This window comes from Juglans regia, chromosome 7, assembly GCF_001411555.2.
Source record: "Juglans regia cultivar Chandler chromosome 7, Walnut 2.0, whole genome shotgun sequence".
Taxonomy (NCBI): domain Eukaryota; kingdom Viridiplantae; phylum Streptophyta; class Magnoliopsida; order Fagales; family Juglandaceae; genus Juglans; species Juglans regia.
In genome coordinates this window covers 11,125,490-11,146,260 of record NC_049907.1, presented here as the reverse complement: position 1 = coordinate 11,146,260, position 20,771 = coordinate 11,125,490, and the positions used below count along the sequence as shown (strand labels likewise).

The window sequence follows — 20,771 nt, the reverse complement described above, 5'->3', positions numbered from 1 at the left end:
CTTTCACATGAATCAATAAGAGACTTGACTCATTGTGACAATTAAATACTTTGAGGAATTACTGCTTCGACAATTCCAAGTTCTATGATAAACTTCCTTAGTCATATACCATACATTGTGGCCTCAAAATATGTCACAAACTCAGCCTATATTTCACATGAAGCAATAAGAGACTTGACTCATACTTTACCATAAAATAACTCTACTAGTAGAAAAATATATAACCAAAATTATATTTTCTATTATTAGAGCAATCTCGCAAAATAAATTCTAGAAGTTCAGTTACATTAAGACTATAAGTTCTTCTAAGGAAAACAATATAGTCTTTAATTTTTTAAAAATAACATGGCACTCATTCCAAAATTTTTTGGTCAAACATCATTGGGTTACTTTGGCAACAATGAAGGATGCCAACTGAAAAACAAATATTTAGACTTATACAAGTTTGTGCAATCATTAAATTCCTTGCAACCAATGTATGCAAAATTTGTTTAACAACCTAATCAATTTTAGGACATTGCAAATACTGAGAATGTCACATTTTTTTCAATCATCAATTGACCAACAATTATTCATGCAAAGTATTTCAAAACTTTATATAAATTTTCTGAGACAATCCTAACCGTCCTTGTCTTTGTATTAAAATTAAATCTCAATTACGAAAGATGTCTCATTCACAAATTTCATTTTTAAAATTCTTTAAAGACAACTTTAATTTCATATTGCGAATCATAATTTATACTTGCTAAATTGTCAAAGACATGCACGACCATAAATACATATATATTGCCCCTGACCTTTGTAATAGCCCACCAGAAATTTAGTGGAATAATTTCTTTAGGATTTAGGAACGTTGTGAAGACTCCAAAATGTCTCACGAATTGAGTAACAAATGTTCAAAAATGCGTCTTGATTTGTTAAAGCACTTAGGAGTTGAAATTCGTGAAGTGAAGTGCACTTCTAGTTTCGTAGGATTATTTAGGATTTTATGGTGCAATGTTATTTTCACCATTTTTCAGAGTGAATAGTAACTTCTATGTTAGCACCATGTGGCATGCAGTCCAGCCATTTTCATATCATAGTACGGACTATCTGAATCAATCTAGAGAAGTTTCATTTTGACACTTGGTAAGATCTTAGCCACACTTGGTGAATAGTCTAGGACACTTGGCACCAAGAGGAACCATGAGATGGAAATGTGAAGGAAATGAAGGAAAATCAAGTTTTGTGCTTATGCCACCTTAGCCAAATACTATTCCAACCAACCATTCATTTTTGTGTCAAACCAAATAGGGTTTCAACCCTAGTGAAACCCAAAATATTTGGAATCCAATGGAAACCCCAAATACATTGGGGGAACTGAAACCCTAAATGGTATCCCAAACCTTAAATGAAGTCAATTTAGCTTAGTGTTTAATCATTAGATTAAATTACTTCCAGATGCTATTAACCATTCATATTTATGTCATTACACCCTTATCTATTCTTTTATAGCATAGTATTTTCATGTGGCCAAAAAAAAAAGGATTTGGGCTTGATAGAAATCGAAACCCTAAACCAAACCCTATTGAAACCCCAAATGAGGCCCAATCGGTTTAGGCCCAAATAAGGCCCCACCAAAATGCACCACCTATGCATGGCTTCATGGTAAAGTTTTTCCACTACCATGAGTGTACTTCCACTGCCCATGTCAGCCTAAAATACTGGTTGATGGGAAGGCAATCAACCACTTCACCACCACCCCACCACCACCCATCACACAAAAGCTTCAAGGCACAAAACCGTGTTGTAGCCTATGGTTTTTCTTATGGTTTTACCTAATAACCCATCACTAAAAAGTCACCGCCAAATCCCTTCTCAACCCCTACAATAGTATATGAGTCGTCCATGTCTTGTCCCTTAGGCTTTTGTCACTTTTAGAACACTTACTTCGAGAAAACTCAAGGAGAAATTTCAAATAGCTTTTCTGGCCTTTCTTCTTCTAATTTTTTGAAACCCTTGTAAGTAGATTCCCAAACTTGCTTTACATAAGTTTTTCCTCTTTTGAGTCCAGTTTCTATTGGTATATGTTTTGTGATTTCTCGTCGAGTTTTGATAAGTGAAAAGTTTGTTTAAGCATGCAAAGGTCATACTGGACAGTAATCTAGATAGTGTGTGATTATTTAATTGTTTTGATGATGTTCTTGAAAATATCTTGGTCTGAGATTTTCATGGTTTACTACTAACAATATTAACATGCAGGTTGGATTTAAATTCGTTGCATATTGAGAGTTTTTACTAAAAAGTTTTGCATGATATGAGAAAACAGTTTGTCATTTTTGGAAAGCTTAGGTCTTTTGTTATGAAAGCATGCTACAATGACTTTGATATTCATATATTTTTCTCTCAAGACTTTGATCTATGTGTTAGAATGTTATTTTGAAGATTTATGGTGTTGATCATGAATATATGAATTTGCATGCATGCAAAGGTCTGGTTAGGTCTTGTATGTGAGGCTGACATATGGATCTATGTTTTTATGCACTTTTATGCTTGTGATCTTAGGTTTGATGCTCAGATCTATTTTAGAACTTCAATGGAAGTTTCGGATCTAATGGTTCGATAAAAAGACTAAATCACATAGTACTCGATTTTGGAGAATAAGTGCATATGATTGTGTTGAGTATGACTTTCTGACTTTTTGTGGTCTTGGTTGAATTATTCAAAGCATGATAGTCCTTATGAATGTTTTATGAATATATTTAGAATATGTTTATGGATTTTTGGAGTCCTTGGGGTTTATTGGAAAGGAAATAATCTAATTTCAACAAAGAGTTATTTGATTTGGTGTTTTATCATTTTCTTAGCATGAGAAGTTTATGCTATTTGTAAAATGTATGTTTTATGGTCTTTGCATGATTTTAACACGTAGGATATGATTTTGTATGTTGCATGATTTGGTTTTAGCGTAAAAGTTGGTGTTTAAAAGAATTGCAACAAAAATTAAGGATTTTACCCTTAGTGTGTTTCGGCTCATGCTTGTTTCTTGTAGTTTTGTTTCGATTTAAATTTTTCTAATTAGATATTTGGATTAGGACAAAATTTACATAAGAAATATAAATTTTGGTGAGTTTTGAAGTTAGGATGTGAATCTTCCCACAAGTAGGGGTAAAATGTTAATTTTAGTCTAAGTCAGTAATTTTATTTTTCTAAGTTCACGAGTAAGGAGCTTCTAACCTTAGAAATATCCACTTATAATTCTTGTTATTCAAGCTTAATTTCGTCACGCTTAAATCACTGTATATAGACTCTACCTTACTTTCTGGATATTGTGTATTGGTGGTTAGTAACCATCATTCATGTTCATGATGCTTATTATAAACGATATGTTATGCGATGCTATGATGTTATTTCTAGTACATACTTATCTGTTACACGTTATGTCATGTCATGCATTGATTATCTGCTATATGTTACGTCATGTCATTCAATGTTTATATGTAATACATTATGCAATGTCATGAATGTTTATCTATTACACATTATGCTATGTGACAAAATATTTATCTGTTACATATTATATTATGTTGCGAAAAGCTTATCTATTACATGACACACCATGTAATGAAATGTTTACCTGTTTCATGTTATGCAATGTCAATTAGTCACACGTACATATCGCGTCATGTTAAGCTATATCATCTGTCATGTCATCTCACGACACGTCATTGTCCCATGAGTACAGTTGTCACAAAAAGCAGTTTTTTCTTAGTCAGTCATGCGTGGGATACTCATCACGTAATCACTATGATTGTCCAAGTATCTCCATTGATAATTCACTCAAGGTACTTCTGGCGTAATCATTCTGATTGCTAGAGTGTCTAAACTAAAATGCTCGTGGCATAATCATTTTGGTTGTCAAAATATTTTCATGAAAGCTATTACTAGGTACTCCTGGGATAATCATTCTGGTTGTTAGGGTATCTCATTTAAACTACTCATGGCATACTCATTCTGATTGTCTGAGTATCTTTGATAGAATACGTTTGATGAAATCATTCTAATTGTTCACTATTCCTTACGAAACAGCTGGTGAAATAATTTTGATTGTCAGAGTTCATGTTCAGTTTCACGTTCAATTCATTTAAGTTCTATTTCAAGTTAAGTCCAGTTCATGTCCAGTTTCACGTTCAGTTCATGTTAAGTTCCAGCTCAAGTTAAGTTCAGTTCATGTCACGTTCATGTCAATTACACTTCATATTTAATTAATTATTTATTTATGAACAAAATTTCAAGTTCATGTTCAATTCATTTTCAAGTTAAGTTTCACGTCAATTACAAGTTTCGGTTTCATATTTAGTTTCATGTTATGTTATTTCATGTTCAGTTCAAGTTCATGTCAGCTCAGTCTCAAGTTCACGTCAATTCAATTCAAGTTATAATAGCACATGTCATATTGTTTGTTAAGTCACGTCACCTTTATTCATGTTCACGCCAACATTCATGTTTTTACTATCATGCATGCATCTGTACACTGATAGTTAAAGTTATCTGTTAGGTTGTTGAGATTTGTAATCAAATGTTACTAGGTAGTCCCAACTACCATCTCTCCGGAATGGAAGATCATGTACCAAGATCAGGTGATGCAACTGATGGTCAATTAAAGGAGGTCGATTAGGTTAAGGATCGCTATCTCCAGTACTTGTGATGTTAAAGATGCTTGGACATACACTGTAACTTTTAAACGTATGTTATGTAGATTTTATGAAATATGTTTATGTTTTGGGATATGTTATTTTTGGTACATAATATTGTTCAAAAGAAAAAAAAAATTATTCGCTCTAAATATTGCATATTGTTAGACGCATGCTAGGTGCATTGCATTTTTAATCGTCATGAATGGAGGTAGGTAACCTTGTATTGCATGTCTCGATACTTCAAAGTCTGTCAATCCCAAGTAGAATCTAGGGGCATCATAGGAGGTATCAGAGTAATACGTCTCTGGGTTAAACCCACATGTCCCTAGGAATTGTACGAGAGTATAGGATTGAAATTTTAGTCTTTCTTTATGCTTGAATTTCCTAAGTATAACAATTAGTATGTGTATTTGATATGCATACACATGTGTTTCAGGAAGTAACACATGATGCGTTGTAGAGAATCTAGGAACCCTAGTGGAAATAACAACCACGAAGATTGGAATCCTCCAATTGACAGAGGGCGATGATTAGCTGAAGTTGTACATTGTACATCTACTAACTGACGTGCTTAGACATCAGCAACAGCAGCAAGTGCATGCACCTAAACCCAAAGTTAGGGGTTATTTGTACGAGAAGTTTCTAGTTCACAGATACCTGAAATTTTCTGGTAACGAAGGGCCCATGAGGGCGAGAAAATGCATTATCGATTCTTAAATGGCATACGAGTTCTGCAAATGCACTAAAGAGCATAAGGTACTATACACTGGATACCTATTTCAAGAAGAAGCTGGCATTTGGTAGGATACACAAAGGATGCTTCTAGAAAAGGAGCTGGGAACCCTAGCTGCTTTGACTTGGGAAATATTGGAGGAATTTGACAACAGATTATTTCTAGATTCTGTCAAACAATAGAATGCCCAGGAGTTTTCATTTTTATCTCAAGGTAACTTAACCGTGGAATAGTACACTGCTAGATTCATGGCATTAGGGAGGTTCCCACCTCACCTAATTTCTATGGAGAAGAAGCAAGTATAGAAGTTCCAGTGTGTTGTGTTTCTATGCAATTTTTGCCATGTGATCTTGAATTTAATGCTTAGATCAATTTTAGGACTTGAATTTGAAGCAAATGATATTTTTTATTGATGGGTTACTTCATGGAAAAGGTTAGATCTAGTGGTTTGATCAAAGACCAAAACATGTAGTACTCAGCTTTGGAGAAAATGTGCAAACCGATTGTATTGATTGACATTTTGGAATTTTTGTGATCTTTGACTTATTAATTCAAGTATGATATTTCTTAGGATTGATTTGTGATTAGGTTACAAATATTTTTATAAAATTTTTGAGTTCTTAAAGTTGATTGGACAAAATGATAGACCAAGAACATTAAAGGATTGTTCTTTGTGGTAAAAAAACTTGATCTTTTGGCATGAAGGAAATTATGGTTTTTATGATTTGTGTTTTGTTAATTTCCTAGGATGACATAATATGTTTTTGTATGTTGTATGATTCGGTTTTAGTATGAAAGTTAGAGTTTGCAAGAATTGTAACAAAAATACGGATTTTAACCTTAGTGTGTTTCGGCCTATGCTTGGTTTTTGTAGCTATGTTGTGTTTTAAGTTTTTATAATTAGATATTAAGATTTAGGATAAAATTTACATGAGAAATGTAGATTTTGATGAGTTTTGGAATAAGGATGTGAAATCTTTGAAATAAGGGTAAAATGGTCATTTTTCCACAAATGACAAGTACAATGGTCATTTTACTATGAATCAATGGTTTTATATTTTTAAGTATACTAGTGAGGAGTTTCTAACCTTTAGAAATGTCTCCTTACAGTTTCCATTATTTCACGCTTAAATTTGTCACGCTTCTTCAATCACTATAAGTTAGCCTCTAACTTACTTTCAGGGTATATATGTATGTATGGTGGTAACAAACCATCATTCATGTTGGTTAGGCTTTACATATATATGTTAAGGTATGTTATACCATGCTTTACTTTCAAGCAAGAAATTATCTATTACATGTTATGTTAAGTCATGCCATATTTTATTTTCAAGTATGAAATTATCTCTTACATATCATATTACGTCATTTCATGTTTAACTATTGCACACCATGTTATGTCATGTTGTTAGTCATGCTCACATGTCATGCCATGCCATGCCAGGATAATTTTCATTTCATTTCATGCCACGTCATGCCACGAGTATGGAGTTCATCACGGAAATCAATTTTTCCAATCTTTTGAGTATGTTATGTTTATCACGACCCCAAGTGCTAGGATGAGGCAATATCTTAGTGGAACTCCATTGTTCACACTGGAGTGTCTAAACTAGTGTGAAATTCTCTAGGTTGAAAAAGTACCATTAAGAGGCTTCGAATGGGGTCTAAATAACTGGTCAGCGGAGCGAAGTCAGGCACCAACGCCGATGGTGCCAAACCACAATTCGATTTCATGTTATACGCATTCGTGCAGGTACAAATATTTGTCCTAGGATGTATACATTACATACTTGCACCAGGTGTAGATACTCGTAGTGTGATGCATATGTCAATATGCTCACAACTGGTGAAGATACCTATGATGTGATGCGGTATTGATAGAGGTGCACGACTCAAGAGGACCTGTATAGTATCCATAGTTCATGTTTAATTAAAAAGTTATTATGAGAACAAGATTCCAAGTTCATGTTTAGTTTCAAGTTCAGTTCACGTTTCGTTAAGTTTCAAGTTCAGTTTAGTTCATGTTAGTTACAGTTCATGTTCAATTGCAGTCCATGTCAGTTGACGTCATGTTAGCTCATACCATGTGAATTACCAAGTTATGTCACGTTCACACATGTTCACATTAGCATTCATGTTTTTACTGTCATGCATGCATCTGTACACTGTTAGTTATAGTTATTTGATAACTTGCTGAGATTTATAATCAAATTTCACTTAGTAGTTCCAATACCATTCCTTCCGGAATGGTAGATCACATGCCAGGATTAGGAGACACGACAAATGATCGACTGGAGAAGGTCGATTGGATAACAACGCAACGACATAGAGTTCATCGCTTTGATGCTCTGGTTTATCAATAATATTTTGGTTTCCTTGGCCGAGTTTCTTGAGCTACTTAAAGGACTAGCCTAGTATTATATTAGTCTTTGCATATACTTAAGGAGTGTTGTCTCCAGTACTCGTGAAGTTACTGATCTTTTGGACATACTTAAAGTTTGAACGTTTGTTATGTGAATTTTTATGTAGTATGCTTATATTTTTGGGATATATTACTTACGGTACATTGTATTGTTCAAATAAGAAAATTTATCCACTGCTAATATTGTATATTGTTATATGCATGCTAGGTGTATTACATTTTTATCAGTCATGAAGGGGAGTAGGTAACCTTGTGTTGCATTTCTCAGTGCTTCCAAGTCCACCAAATCCCAAGTACAAGCTGGGGGCATCAAAACCTTTGAGTATATATATTAACAATAAATAGTTTCCTTAAATCCAAAAATAGTATTGGTATTTTCAAACTTCAGATACCATTTTACAAAGAAAATTTTACCTTTTCTAAGTAGCCCTTTTGTCTGTTTCTTGTAAATTCAAAATTTTCACTCTACAATTGTTTTTTTTTTTTCTATTTGTTGAATAAGATAATTATATTAAATAACCAAGATTACAGAATATAACCATGGGGGCAAAAATTCCTCCCATTTTACATATAAATTTGGAATAATATCTCCCTTAAAGAACCCAAAAGTATCTGCAACATCAACCCATTTAGCAAGTCTGGGGGATCCAAAAGAAGCTTCATTCCACGTGGTTATGCAAATGTCCCTTGATATCTTCTGTCCAGCCTCTCAATCTCCACTTGTTCTCTTCACCATTGTATTCCACTGCTTGGTGTACTTCTTTGGAGTATCCTTCAATATGCAGTTGATCAATTCCTATATTTTCCGCTAGTTTACAAGCTAGGACTGCTGCTTGACCTTTTGCTTCACATGAGGAGTTGGTTTGGATTTTTTCCATCCATAGTTTATTTGCCCCCTATAATCCCTCGACACCGCTGCAATGACCGAGTGCTTGCCTCTAACAGCTGCATCATAATTAATTTTCCATTTATCCTTCTTCGGGGGTATCCAGTACCTTGCTCTATCCATATTCTTCGATTTTCTAGCATCTCTATATTCTTCTAGTTCACACTTTACCATCCTAATCATATCCATGACATTTGGTTTTTTTCCATGATGAACTTTTTGGTTTCTACTGAACCATATAGTGACCATGATGATTGCTGCACATAGGGTGAGATCTTGCTCATTTTCAGTTACCACCTACAGTTCATAATGGGGTTTTATGATACAAGAGTTGATGAAAAATCACAATAACAAAAGATATTAAAATAAAATGAAAAAAGAAATAACAAAAAAAATGAAGCTGGTTGGATTGAGGCACGGAAATTTTGCTTTCTTTAAGGAGATTCAAGCCCTTTGCAGTAGACAATGTTTAAACACCGGTACAACAGCCCTCCTTTTGGCTTGTAGTCTCCAGGATACAACAGTACAACGGTTCGTCGAATGACTCAAACAACTTTACACAAGTAGTTGATCTCAAAGTTCCACAGAAAGAAAGACCTATCTTTTACTTGGAGTCTCTCGAATATCACACAAAAACTGGCAGATGAATTAGTATGAATTTTTTTATGGACACCGTCTAACTGAGCCAAAGCACCTATTTATAGGCTAGTAAAACGTGCTAATAATTACACAGTGTAACAACACATTTATTCATGAAGTAACTGAAGAATTAGAGTCAAGAGAGGATCCTCTCTGAGAGGAAGTGCCTCCCTTTCTCTGAGAGGAAGTGTGAGGATCCAGTGCCTTGGGTTTACTCTCAAAGGTCTACGTCTCACTTCATGTGAGCACTGTGGTATCGGTTTTTGCTTGTGAGTTTGTAATGGAAACAGAAGATTTAGTATCGCAATGGGAGAAGCTACATCTTTCCAAGGAGGAAAGCTCTTTCTTTCATGTCAACCCAGAAACCTATATTGAGGAAGGTGCACGGGGCAAAAACTGTCTGGTGGGGAAGGCCTTAACTGAGAAGAGTGTTAACAGCGAGGGATTTAGAGTCACAATGTCTCAAATATGGAAGTTGGAGGGGTGGGTTATTTTCAAGGAGTTGGGAGAACAATGTTTTCTGATAGAATTCCAAAAGCTGACAGATAAAGAGAGAGTCTTGAGTGGACGTCCATGGTTTTTCGATAGACACCTTCTAACCATGATGGAAGTGGATGAAACAATATCCATTCATTCATTACAGTTTCGGTTTGAACCCTTTTGGGTGCAGTTGCATAATCTGCCGTTAGCAACCATGACAGAAGAGTTTGGTCAGCAGTTTGCAGAAGCAATTGGTCATGTTATCAGAGTTGAAGCCGAGGCTGATGGGCGAGCTTGGGGGAGGTGCCTCAGAGTAAGGGTAGCGGTGGATCTCCATCAACCTCTTCTGAGAGGGAAATGGCTGATGCTAGGTGAAAAACAACACTGGATTCCCTTTAAATACGAACGTTTACAGAGCTTTTGTTTCAAGTGCGGGGTGCTATTTCACAAAGGAAGGAACTGCACAAGGACGAGAGCTGAGCAACAAGGCGATGAACAAGCTTCATACCAGTTTGGCCCCTGGTTACGAGGGCAACCCAGAATCACAAACATTTTTGACAGGCGTAGGTACGGTGGTGGTGGAGGTGGAAACCACCGCAAGGATGAACAACAAGGAGACAGGGATCGGTTTGAATGTGAAGAACCAAGGTGCAAGGGCAAAGCTCTCAAAGTGGAAGTTTTGGCGGGAAAGCAGGACACGTCCCTAGCGGAAAATGAGGAAGAAAAGAAGCAAGGGTCCAATCCCAACCACCAGCAGAAGAAGCAACAGTAGGAGTTGATCCTGTCTAGGGTGGCTACCTTGGGAACCAGTTACAAGATCAGATGGAAGATCAACTCACTGAAGGCTTGCAGTCAACACACGTGCATCTGCCATCTTTTGGGTCTGACACACCAAAAAAGGACTTTATGTGCAAAGAAGGAAATTGGCCCCCCACCTTTGATCATGGAAAGTGGGAAGGTTCAAAAAGGAAGGGGGTGGCTCCTACTAGGAGGGTTGATGTTCCTAGGCAGCAGGTTCCTAGGCAGCAGGTTTCGGGACAAGATATGGAGTCATGCAAGTTGGCTAGTTCAAATGATCATGTGAAGCCTGGTAGGGTTGACTTGGTAAGCACTGTCAAAAGGTGGAAAAGAAAGGCTCGGGAAAGAGCCATCCATGAGGAAGGCAATGGTGATACCCCTCTGGCTGATACCCCAAATAGGCCAGCCAGAGTTTTCTACCAGAGGGGATGCAAGAGAAGGAAGACACATAGCAACTCGGTCTCAAAAAAGAGTAAGGGAATTGCTGGCACAAATGAAGACTTACTGGTTCAGGCAGAGGCTGGTCTCCAGCCCTGCCAAAATCAATGAGTATTTTGGTGTGGAACTGCCGAGGGCTTGGGAACCCTCGGTCAGTTTGTGTCCTTAGGAATTCATCTAAGGAAAAGTGCCCCTTGTTAGTTTTCCTTGTGGAAACTAAAAGCAGAACAAAAAGAATGGAAGGGATCAGGAGAACTCTAATGATGGATGGTTGCTTTGCAGTTGATTGTGTGGGACAAAGTGGTGGTATTGCTCTCTTATGGAAAGATAAATGGAATGTCAAAGTGATTAATTACACTAGATGGCATATCAGTGCACTGATTCAGGAAGATGACTGTGGACCAACATGGCAATTTACTGGTTTTTATGGTCACCCAGATACTGGAAAAAGGAGAGGCAGTTGGCAACTTTTGAAGATGATCAAACCTCCTAGGCCCATGGCCTGGCTGTGCTCTGGAGACTTCAATGAGATCCTTCACCAAAAGGAGAAAATGGGAGGAGCAAGCAGACCCTATAAACAAATTGAGGAGTTTAGGCAAGCAGTTGACTTTTGTGGCCTTAATGACATTCACTCTCAGGGACTAAGCTTTACATGGTCTAATAATAGGGCTGGCAGGGAATTCACAAAGGAAAAGATTGATAGAGCATTGGGAAATAAGGAATGGAATGATATTTTCAAGCATAGCTCGTGCACTGCTCTTGCAGCAGTTAAATCTGACCATGCATAACAAGCCACAAGAGAAGGAAAAGAAGAGTGTGCTTCAGATATGAGATGGCATGGGAGTTAAAGGAAGAATGCCAAAAGGTAGTCAGTGAGGCATGGAGGAGGGACACTAGATCAAGTTGTGAGGATAGTGACCTGAGAAAACAACTAGATACTTGTCAACAGGAGCTGCTGGCTTGGAAGTAGAAAACAAAGAAGCAGCAGAACATGAACATCATACAGGGGCTACAAAGCATTGGGGAATTCAAGAATCTGGCTCAGGCAGTCATCTTGCTTGCATGAAAAAGGCCCAGGAGGAGGTGGTGTCTGCTATGACAGAAAATGATTTGAAGTGGTGCCAAAGGGCAAAACAACACTGGCTCAAACATGGAGACAGAAACACTCATTACTTTCATATGCAAGCAAGTCAGAGAAGAAAGACCAATTATATTAAAAGGGTTGAGGCCTCACAAGGGAGGATTGTAACTGAGCAGGCAGAGATTGGAGGTGTATTCATAGGTTTTTTCTCTTCTTTATTTGCCTCTACACACCCCACTAATTTTGAAAACTGCCTATTTGCATTGGGATCAAAACTGGACTTAGAGATGCAGGCCTGGTTAATGACCCCTTTCAACAAAGAACATATAAAAGAAGCTATCGTTCAGATGAATCCACTAGGGTCTCCTGGCCCTGATGGATTCCCAGCTCAGTTTTACCAAAAGCATTGGGAGGTGGTGGGTGAGCAAGTGTGTAATTTTGCACTCAAAGTACTAAACCAGGGTGGTTCACTAAAGGAGGTTAATGACACCTTCATTACCCTCATTCCTAAGGTTAAAAACCCCAAGAGAGTTACTGATTTCAGGCCCATTAGTTTGTGTAATGTTGTTTACAAAATTGTTTCCAAAACCATTGCCAACAGGCTGAAGGCTATTCTGCCTAAGCTCATCTCCCTCAACCAAAGTGCCTTTGTTCCCGGGAGACTCATTTCTGATAACACATTGGCAGCTTATGAGATCTTACATACCATGAACTCAAGAATGAAAGGTAAAAGAGGATTTATGGCTATGAAACTAGATATGAGTAAGGCAGATGATAGGGTGGAATGGCAGTTTGTGGAAGCTATTATGATCAAGATGGGGTTCCCTCCTCAATGGATTACTTTAATTCAGACCTGCCTCCAGTTTGTATCCTATTCTATACTTGTAAATGGGGAGCCTCAAGAGTCCTTTTTGCCTTCAAGGGGCCTTAGGCAAGGGGACCCTTTGTCCCCTTACCTTTTCATCTTATGTGCAGAAGCCCTCACTGCACTTTTAAACCAAGCTGAAACCTGTGGTGGTTTGACTCCTGTCCCTATTGGAAGAAGTCCAATATCAGTGAACCATCTCTTTTTTGCAGATCACAGTCTGCTCTTCTACCAAGCTAAAGCTGAGGAACTAAATCATGTGCTCAACATACTTGACATATATGAGAAGGCCTCGGGACAGGTGATAAACAAAGACAAGTCCTCTATTTTCTTTAGTAGAAACACTGGCCAGGCAGCTCAATAACAAATTTTGGAGCTCACAGGGGTTAAATCATCTGGCACTCTTGAAAGATACTTGGGACTTCCTGCATTAGTGGGCAAAGAAAAGGTGGCATCCTTTCATACTCTTATTGATAGAACTTGGAGTCGAGTTTCCAACTGGAAAAACAAATTCCTCTCTGTAGCAGGTAAGGAAGTCCTCCTCAAAGCAGTTCTTCAAGCCATTCCCACCTATGCTATGGGTATGTTCATGATACCAATCTCCATCACCAGTAAGCTAAATCAATTACTCAGGAAATTCTGGTGGGGCTTCAATGAAGATAGTTCCAAAATTCAATGGGTAAATTGGAAGCAACTCAGCCATAGCAAAGAAATGGGAGGACTTGGTTTTCGAGATCTGAGGAGTTTCAACCTTGCTTTACTCTCTAAGCACGGTTGGAGAATTTTACAAAACCCAAACTCTCTTGTGGGCAGGATCCTTAAGCAGAAGTACTTTAGTAAGGTGGGGTTGTTAGAAGCTAAAGTGGGGACAGGGCCATCTTTTGCCTGGAGAGGCATTCATGCAGGGCTAAGCTTGTTAAAAGAAGGTCTCATATGGAGGGTGGGGAATGGCCAACATGTTAACATATGGTCAGCTAAATGGCTACCTTTTTCACCTCCATATAAGATTCAGTCTATCCGAGAGGTGGATTGTTGGTGTGAAAAGGTTAGTGATCTGATTGACCCCCAAATGCAGCAATGGAAGGAACCCCTCTTACAAGAGCTATTCACCCAGCAAGAAATAACTGATATTAAATCAATATCGATTAGCATGAGGGGGAGAGAAGACAAATTAGTGTGGCAATTCACTACAAATGGGCTTTACACTGTCAAGAGTGGGTACCATCTCAGTAAAGTGTTGGAGTGTGCTCAGGAAGGGGAGACCTCAGGTAAAGAAAAAGAAAAACAGGCTTGGAAAACTATTTGGAAGCTAAGAGTAACCCCTGCTACCAAGATGTTCTTATGGAGAGCATGCAATGAGGCTTTACCAACTCTAGCAAACCTAAGAAGGAGGAAAGTGGTGGAACACAACTCATGCTTGACCTACAAGCAGGAGGCAGAAACCTCTGGACATGTTCTGTGGGGATGTATTGCTGCTAAAGATGTGTGGGGTCAGGGAGTGAAAAAGGTGCAAAAGCTATCCGTGCAAAGTGATCTGATTTGATATCTGGTCCAGACTCGTTGAGATACTCAGTTTAGAGGAACTAGAAGAAGTGGCAGCAACTATGAGGGGCATATGGACTAGAAGGAACAATACTCTTCTCGGAAAAGAATTCAAACACCCAAATGCCCTCCACCAACTGGCCAAAGCAGAACTGGTATCTTATAGGGAAGCTCTCACAGAGGACATAGGGGCAAAGCTCACAACTAATGCAGGGTTTCCAAGATGGTCAAAGCCTGAGGAGGGGTTATTTAAGGTCAACTGGGATGCTGCTGTGAATCAAAAGGACAAGAAAATTGGAATTGGAGTCCTCATCAGATATCACCATGGTTTCTTTATTGGAGGTTTACAGGCACACAGAAATCTCAAAGGATCCTCTTTTGATGCTGAAGCATACGGTATGCTCCTAGCTGCAGCTTTTTGCAAAGAGGTTGGCATAACACATTTTTGTCTGGAGGGTGACCCAAAGCAAGTGGTGGATTTATTGAAGAATTACACAAAGAATTGGAGCTAGGGTGGCTGCCTGGTAGAAGATGCAAGAGAGATTCTGAATTCATATGCTTGTTGGTCAGTTACACATACCAACCGAGAAGCTAATATGGCAGCACATCATCTAGCAAAAACTGCTTTTGGTTGCTCAGAGGATATCTATGATCTTGAAACATGCCCCTCATGTATCTTACATAGTCACAAAAGAAATGATGTAGTTGTTCTTTTACTCGATTCTGTTCCTGGAGTTTGATGTATTTGACACTTTTGATTAATGAGATCAGTTCTTCCATCAAAAAAAAAAAAAAAAAACTGAAGAATTAAAATTTGCATAAGTTAACGCACAAAATAATGATCTGAAATGTCTAAGCCTTAAAGAAAATCCATCAAAAATATAATGAGTCAAACGTTGAAGATGCTGCAATGATGAGTTTCTCAAGCTGGAGCTATTTTTTCGTCAATAGATACAAGTATAACATATATACATGAGTTAAAGTCATAGCTAGAAAATTAGCACCTCAATTGCCATAGATGCAATGCATGTCTACTGAATGACAACGTACGCACTAAATCAATCATTTTTATTTTTATTTTTGACAAAAGGACTTCATTCATATAATAAACTTTGAATTACGTATGAGAATTGTCCAACCAAACATGTTTAGAAATAAAAGAGGGAACATAATTCATCCACATTTCCACATATTGTACTCTCCAAGCATTTCTTGCTAAAAAGTGAGCCACTTGATTCCTCATGCATGGAACATGTTGCACCCTGAATTCTTGAAACTGAGTAGCATACTATTCACCTCAAGTATGAGATTTCCTAACACTGATATTGATTCCCTAGCTATTTGTATGGTCTCAACTAAGATCAAACTATCACTTTCTAAAATGATCTTTGAAATTCCCAATTGAGAGCTAAATAGCAAGCCTCTAAACATTGCTAATAATTCCCTTGATTCAGCTTCCAATACCGCAGGTTCTGATTTACAGACTGCCATGATAACCTGACCATGCTCATCCCTTACCACAGCCCCCACACCTGCCTTTCAATAATCAAAGAACATTGCCCCATCCACATTTAGTTTGAAAAAACCTGAGGGAGGAGCATTCCAGCAAGGAATAGGCTTCAAACTTGGTGTTTTAATGGTGGATGAAACTAAAAACTGTAGACTCAATGCATGATTGATAACAACTTTAGGAGTCTGTTGACTACTCATAAATCATCTTGTTACGCCTATACCAGAAAGCCTAAGCAATGAGAAAGAATCTTTCCAGCTGTGATAAGTCTCCTGTTTCCAAAATATGTCTAGCTACACCTTTTATAGAAACGACAGGGTTAAGTGTTCCTATTACAGGCATAATTGAGTTCCAAGCAGTAAGAATGTCAAGACAATTAATAAGTGCATGAGGGAGATCTTCACTGTGGAAGCCACAGAAGTCACATGGAGTAGATTCCACAATCCTTCTTTTCAGTAAAGTGTGTTTAGTAGGTAGCCCATCTTTACAAGCCCTCCATGCAAAAATCTTGAGCTTTTGAGGGATATGCATTTTCCACAAGGATTTCCATAGCTTCTTATCATCTTATGTTATAGAATTTTCTGGTGAGTCCTGAGATGCCACAGCTGTCAAGAATCTATATGCACTCTTCACACTAAAATTTCCACTTCTCTCATGCCTCCAGAACCATTCATCCTCATTCCTACTAGGGCTTAGCACAATCTTGAGAACATCAGCAGCAATATTTGGATTGAAGAGGGCTCTAACCTATTGAACATCCCACCACCTCAATTGGCTATCAATTAGGATTACAACCTATACTGACATAATAGTCTCCTCGCTAAGAACCATCCCCAACTTCAAAGCTTGATGTCCGAGTACCCATATATCCTCCCAAATTTTAGCAGTGGACCCATTTCCAATTCTCATTTAACACCCTTTCAACAGGATCTTTCTAGCCTCCCATATCCCTTTCCATGCATAAGATGGGTTAAAACCCAGTTACTCAAAAAATGAACAATGGGGAAAATACTTGGCTTTATACACTTGATGGAGTAGAGACTTTTCATTCTTTAAGACCCTCTAAGCCGATTTATGCATGCACCATGGTCTCCCTTATGGACCGTCCACACACCCTAGCTCTCAACGTCACACCACGGGTAACGTCCGTGCATGAGACTACGTAACGAGCGATGCCCAATTCCACGCCCAACGTGTACATGGCCAAGCATCCTCTAACCTAGCCGACCAAAAGGTCACGGAATCGGTACGAGAGCGTTACCGTCTCGTCCATTCCCGTCGTCGCCCTGCGACAACTCAGGGGATGTCACGACAGTCTGTTATACTCCCAAGTGACCAAAGGAGCTCTATCAAGATAATGCCCCATCTCGGCTTGGGGTCTTGATACACACGCACCCACATAATCAGTCTTAATTTTCAAAAACAGACAACGTGACTTCATAGCATAATTTATTTAAGACGATAAATGTGCATGACAACAATTTATTGGATGACATATTTAATATCTCATTTACATAAAATCTCAACCATTTACAAATATGCAGTTTCACAACTACACGCGTAATCCCATCCTCCAAATCCAGCTCAAGGCCCTATTCCAACAATTACTTTAAAATCCCAACACTTCAAAGCCCCAAAGCCCAATTCCAACAAACCAATAGTTTATCAATAAAAGCCCATTACGCTATTTTAAAACTCATAAATTTGTGTTGAAAAATTACATGCACACGAAGATGGGAATTTTTGAAAGATCGCTCGAAAGGGGTGTTGCTCAAGGTGGCGGCACAACAGCGGCAACAGTGATTTAAGAATAAAACAGTGGGTTTTCTGGTGGGTTTTCTCTCAAAGGAATACGGTCTAGAAAAATGGATGGAAAATCAACACACGGTAAGCATAAAAATTTCCAACGAACCGAGTGAAATTCAACTTTTATGGACAAAATAGGACACGACAAACACTTCACAATATCTCGGATTCACCCACAAATTCACAGAACAAAACACTAAACACCTAGAGATAAGAATAGTTTAGACAAGAGAGGGAGGAAGAGAAACTAGGAAGAATTTATTTGAGGAACCTGTGGCCTATTTATAGGCCAAGTATGGCAGTTTGAGGCACACGGGAACAACACGCGGAAGAGGAAAACGAAGTGCAAGCTATGGAGGGAACGTGTGGCAATGCGGGTTGCGTGGTGAAGTGGTGGGTTGACAACAGATGAAGGAAGGACAACTGATAGACACGGGACAACCATGGGAGCTCGTGGTGGAAGGCGGTGGTGGTCGTGAGGAGCAGTAGCTTGACAGCAAGGCTTCGGAGTCCCATGCCGATTGACACCGAGTAGTCCATGCAAGAAGGAGGTGGTGGCTTGTAGGAGAAATGCGTGACTAAGGTCGGCAAGGCGCTGGCAGCAGCTGTGAAGAAGAAAGAATTCGAGGGAAGAAGAAGATTGTAGAAGAAACCAGAAGAAAAGAAGAAGAAGGAAGAAGATGTCTCACGGCGCAAAGAAGAAAGTGATGAAACCCTATGGAATTCACACCAAAACGACGCCGTTTAGACCATTAAGGGGCTGGGTTCAAACATTGCACGGGCTCCCTTCATTGCACATAGGTTGGGCCTTCAAGACGCAGGCTGGGTCAAATAAAAACTCACACATGGCCCAACAAAATAACTACACACAAGCCTAACAAAATAAAATAAAACATTACAAATTAAAAAGCCCAAACCGGAAACATAGAAAATAAAATAAAATAACATAAATAAATAAAATAACACAATTAAATAAAATAATAAGGAATTAAAAACACATGAAAATTATGGATCTCACAGTATGAATGTTCAAGCGTTACACACACCCCCATCCAAGCACCATCGTGAGCCATTCAACCGTACCATTAGCTTCCGACCTTGACCAAAAATTCAATCAATAGTTGGCAACAATTGTATGATACGAGATTTACCACTCTCCAAATAAAAAGATCGTTAGGTTCACAGAGGTCGTCACCATAAAAGTAGATAAGCCTCCCTATTATTTCTCTCTTTCATCTAGATTTGAATTTCATTAAGATTATCTACAACTATAAAACATGCAAGGTGTGCACAGTGTGTGACTAACGAGGAGCACCAGTCCACCACACTAGAGCAAACAAGCGGTGACAATAAAAGCTTTCCCCCTGTCCCTCACCGCCAAGCACACAAAAGCTAGCAAGAACGAACCCACCAACAGTCCACAGCAAGTGAGGACTAACTCACCCACTAGCACTAGCGTGGTGGGCTTCATGCCCACCACACCAAAGTGCACAAACGAGGATGACCGAACCTTTCCATCAGATACCTTGTCACGGAACATGCCAAAGATGGCAGACCTCCAGCCTATTAGGGAGAGTAAGTAGTGGAGTAATCGATCCGGTCATATCTGGTTCGGTTCAGGGGAGTCACAGACCATTAGTTATTGGTTTGGTCGGTCCATTCGGTCCAATTCAGTCCATGATCATTTTTTTCATTGTATATATATGGTTAATGAAAAGTGATCTCTTTAACATTTTATATATGGTTAATAAATATGAAATAATTTCACTGTATATATGGTCAATGGTGATCCCTTAGATAAAAATTACATAATTAATTTATACAATTACTATATAAAATAATATTATATATATAATTTTTTGAAATATATATACATTCGGTCAGTCTCTGTCTGGTCCAATCCAAAAAAATCATACCCCGAGACTGACCAATAAGACTATTAATCCGGTCCGGTCTGGTCCTCTTACAGCCCTACATGCAAGTGTTGCTCGCCATTGCATTGAACGGAAAAAGTGTCAACTCAAGCCCACCCTCACTAGTATGTACAAACAGGAGCGACGGGACACTTTTAGCTTGTCCCTCACCGCTAGACACACAAAAATTTGGCAGGATAAATCCATTTACTGCTCACTGCAGACGAGATCAAACTCGCTCACTAGAATAGGAACCAATGCACATTGTACATGTTGTTGCATCGTGTATAACACCACCGTGTACCTAGGACTTCAATGGAGAAATGGCAGGCCCACCAACCAAGGCTCACATATTCCATGGACAGCGCCAAGTTTTAACCCATGGGGTTTTCAATCGTAGGCATGTTGCCTGTCGCCAACCATAATGGTGGATAAACTTTATGCTCCCTCAAAGAGCCTCCCATGGCAAGCAATGGGCCTGTTGGGTTCATGAACCGAGAGTCCTTTGAGAAGTAATGCTCTATGCAAACTCACATAGCTTCCCTCAACAGAAAGGTGGCCAAGCACATAACTGGCCATTGTATCTTACTCTAGGTGGGCTTGAATGCTTGCCCACCTAGTCACGATTGGTGAGCAACATCCTACCACCAACATCCTGTGAACAAGAAGTAGAACTCGTCTGCACGACGAGCTCCCTTTGATGGGTTAAGCTCACCTGCATGGCGAGTTCACCTCTTCTGGTCGAGCCTGCAACATCGCAACTCACCCACATCTAGTAGGTAACCATCCTGCCATTGATGGCCCAAGGTTAATCCCACTTTTACATTGCCACCTCACGCTTGTGACATACCAAGCTCTCCCACCTCGCCATCACAACCACTCATTTTAGGCATCTCGCCTTATGAGATATGGGACATGTCACCTTGTAAATGATTAGGAGAACAACCCACTAGACAAACTAATCCTCTGATGAGTAGGAGTA

General features: G+C 38.8%; 2 protein-coding genes across 2 annotated transcripts; both read left to right on the top strand.

Annotated features, from left to right (window-relative positions):
- Window positions 1-9,636: 9,636 nt before the first annotated feature.
- Window positions 9,637-10,608, top strand: LOC108989259. Its single transcript, XM_018962807.1, has one exon. It carries the CDS (start codon window positions 9,637-9,639, stop codon window positions 10,606-10,608), a length of 972 nt encoding a protein of 323 aa, XP_018818352.1.
- Window positions 10,609-11,909: 1,301 nt separating this feature from the next.
- Window positions 11,910-14,561, top strand: LOC108989258. Its single transcript, XM_018962806.1, has 3 exons — window positions 11,910-11,937; window positions 12,022-13,084; window positions 13,430-14,561. The coding sequence occupies exons 1-3, from the start codon at window positions 11,910-11,912 to the stop codon at window positions 14,559-14,561; spliced, it is 2,223 nt and encodes a 740-aa protein (XP_018818351.1).
- Window positions 14,562-20,771: the final 6,210 nt, after the last annotated feature.